A 1,932-nucleotide genomic window follows, 5' to 3' on the forward strand; every position below is an offset into this window, starting at 1 on the left:
ATCATTAGACAGATTTTGACCATGTCTATAGGTGTAGTCACTAGGGTCCCCATGGTTCCTGCTATGGCACTTGAACTTCAAGGTTCACAGATTGCAGTTAGTTTTCTCTGAAAGAAAATCCCAAATAAACCATTTGGCTCAGCTCAAACTTACTATTTAAAAGCATCAATGTTGACAATTTTGACAATTAGAGAACAAACTAGGCTACAATTATAGCAGAAGTTCCACTATACATGAAATGTAGTTGAATTCCCTTCTTGAGACTAGTCCACTTGGTTAAGGCCTCCACCCACATGTGTATTCATTTGCAGTCGCACCTGAATAATAGAACCACTTTGCCATACAACATGACATAAGAATGCAACCTCTTAGTCCAATGTCAAAAATAACAAAATGCTGCAAAACTACATTTGGGGAAAATGCATTGTTTATAGCAAATTTACAAACCTTTAGGACTTCAGCTGGATTCATCAATGTACTTGCAATGGTGCCAGAGAAGGCTCTAGCTGCAAGTTTTACCAAAATGTTTGTGGATCCAAATGACAAATCATAGACGTGCTTGCACAGCTCATGCAAGCCTAACCATGATCCCCCATAAAGAACCGACCTTGTCAACGCAGAACCAAGCCCCAAATATAATGCTCTGGGACCTTTTGCCCTTAGCATTTGTGTAAAAACTTTTCCCATTCCATGATCTAAGGGCCCTCTTTGGTCAACAAGCTGCATTTGTAATCTGACTTTAACAACATCTAGAGGATGAGTAAAGCCATTTGTTGTAGCAACTGCAATTCCACTTGTTGAGAAGTGATAAGAAACATACGACAATGACTAAAAAGGGCTCATGCTTTCATGTGAAAACCTGAGGGAGAGGGGCTTTCTGTAGATGAACTCACCATTGTTCTCGCATTCACCCTTTGCCTCTCTGAAGGTAACATTACGCTTAGATCCCTTCTGAAAAAATGAGACTGATGCATCCTTAGGGAAAGAGTTGGGGGATGCACATGATATCCCTCCAGGGAGTAAGCTACCATCAGCCCACAACATCTGTAATTCTGTTAGCTTACTGAATGTCTGAAGGGATCAACTTCCTTCAGACCAACCTTATTGGTGCGCCACTATCCTGAATCAACCCGAATTCTGATCTTAGGAAACCGAGGGGCGTGGCATTATTTAAATACACAAATATTTAGGAAATCAATAGAATGCAGGAACAAGGCGATGGACATCCCATAAATCAGACGAATCTGAACAACACTATAGCAAGTAATACAATATGATACAATGAGCATAGATGAAACATTGTGAGCAGAACAAACGAGATGTAATCAGATATTATTAAGACAAGGAATCAGATGTAAACAGGCAAAATAAGAAAAAATAAATAAATAAAACGGGGAACCAAAATTGAAACAGGAAAGGGGAATGAGATCTGGATATAGGGGGATGCCAAATCAATTAACATTCAGATTGCTTGAATTAAGGATTGTTTTTTAAAGGAAACAAAACAAATGTTGGAATCAGCGATTCCTTTGTTGTAGCAACAGATGGGTCAACGCTGCTATATGCAGGTCGACCCTACCACCTATGCCTTATGATAAAAAAAATGAAGAGGAATGAAATTTAAAACGAAGAAACACTATAAATAAAGGAACATTTCATAGAAAATCAGAAAAGGGAGGAAGAAAGACTTACCTCGATGGTGCTTCTGTAGTATGGTTGACTTACCTCAGTCGATGGGGAAAAAAAACTAGGGGAAGAAATAAGAAGAAGAAGAAGAAGAATCGAGAATACGCAATGGAGGGGTGAAGAAGCGATGGGATGAGGAAAAATAGAGGATGCAACATATAACGAAGCTCAAATGCTATTAAAATGAATTAGGTACTATGAACAAAAAGAGAATGAGATGCAATTGGGCACTATTAAAGCAAGAAA

The 1,932-nt window shown here is 38.8% G+C and overlaps 1 protein-coding gene across 1 annotated transcript; it reads right to left on the bottom strand.

Annotated features, from left to right (window-relative positions):
• Window positions 1–263: 263 nt before the first annotated feature.
• On the bottom strand, window positions 264–1,044 carry LOC149829460 (uncharacterized). The gene is made up of 3 exons (XM_090016189.1): window positions 894–1,044; window positions 448–782; window positions 264–317 (listed from the first exon to the last, which is right to left on the bottom strand). Exons 1-3 carry the CDS (start codon window positions 1,042–1,044, stop codon window positions 264–266), a joined length of 540 nt encoding a protein of 179 aa, XP_089872315.1.
• Between the last annotated feature and the right edge of the window lie 888 nt (window positions 1,045–1,932).

This window comes from Nuphar pumila, chromosome 8, assembly GCF_984573655.1.
Source record: "Nuphar pumila chromosome 8, dmNupPumi1.hap1.1, whole genome shotgun sequence".
Lineage (NCBI taxonomy): Eukaryota > Viridiplantae > Streptophyta > Magnoliopsida > Nymphaeales > Nymphaeaceae > Nuphar > Nuphar pumila.

Coding starts and splice junctions, on each gene's coding strand:
- LOC149829460 (XM_090016189.1), bottom strand. CDS start 1,044: ATGTTGTGGGCTGATGGTAGCTTACTCCCTGGAGGGATATCATGTGCA. Junction 783..893: donor GGGTGAATGCGAGAACAATG/GTGAGTTCATCT, acceptor GTGGAATTGCAG/TTGCTACAACAAATGGCTTT. Junction 318..447: donor ATCCAGCTGAAGTCCTAAAG/GTTTGTAAATTT, acceptor TCTATTATTCAG/GTGCGACTGCAAATGAATAC.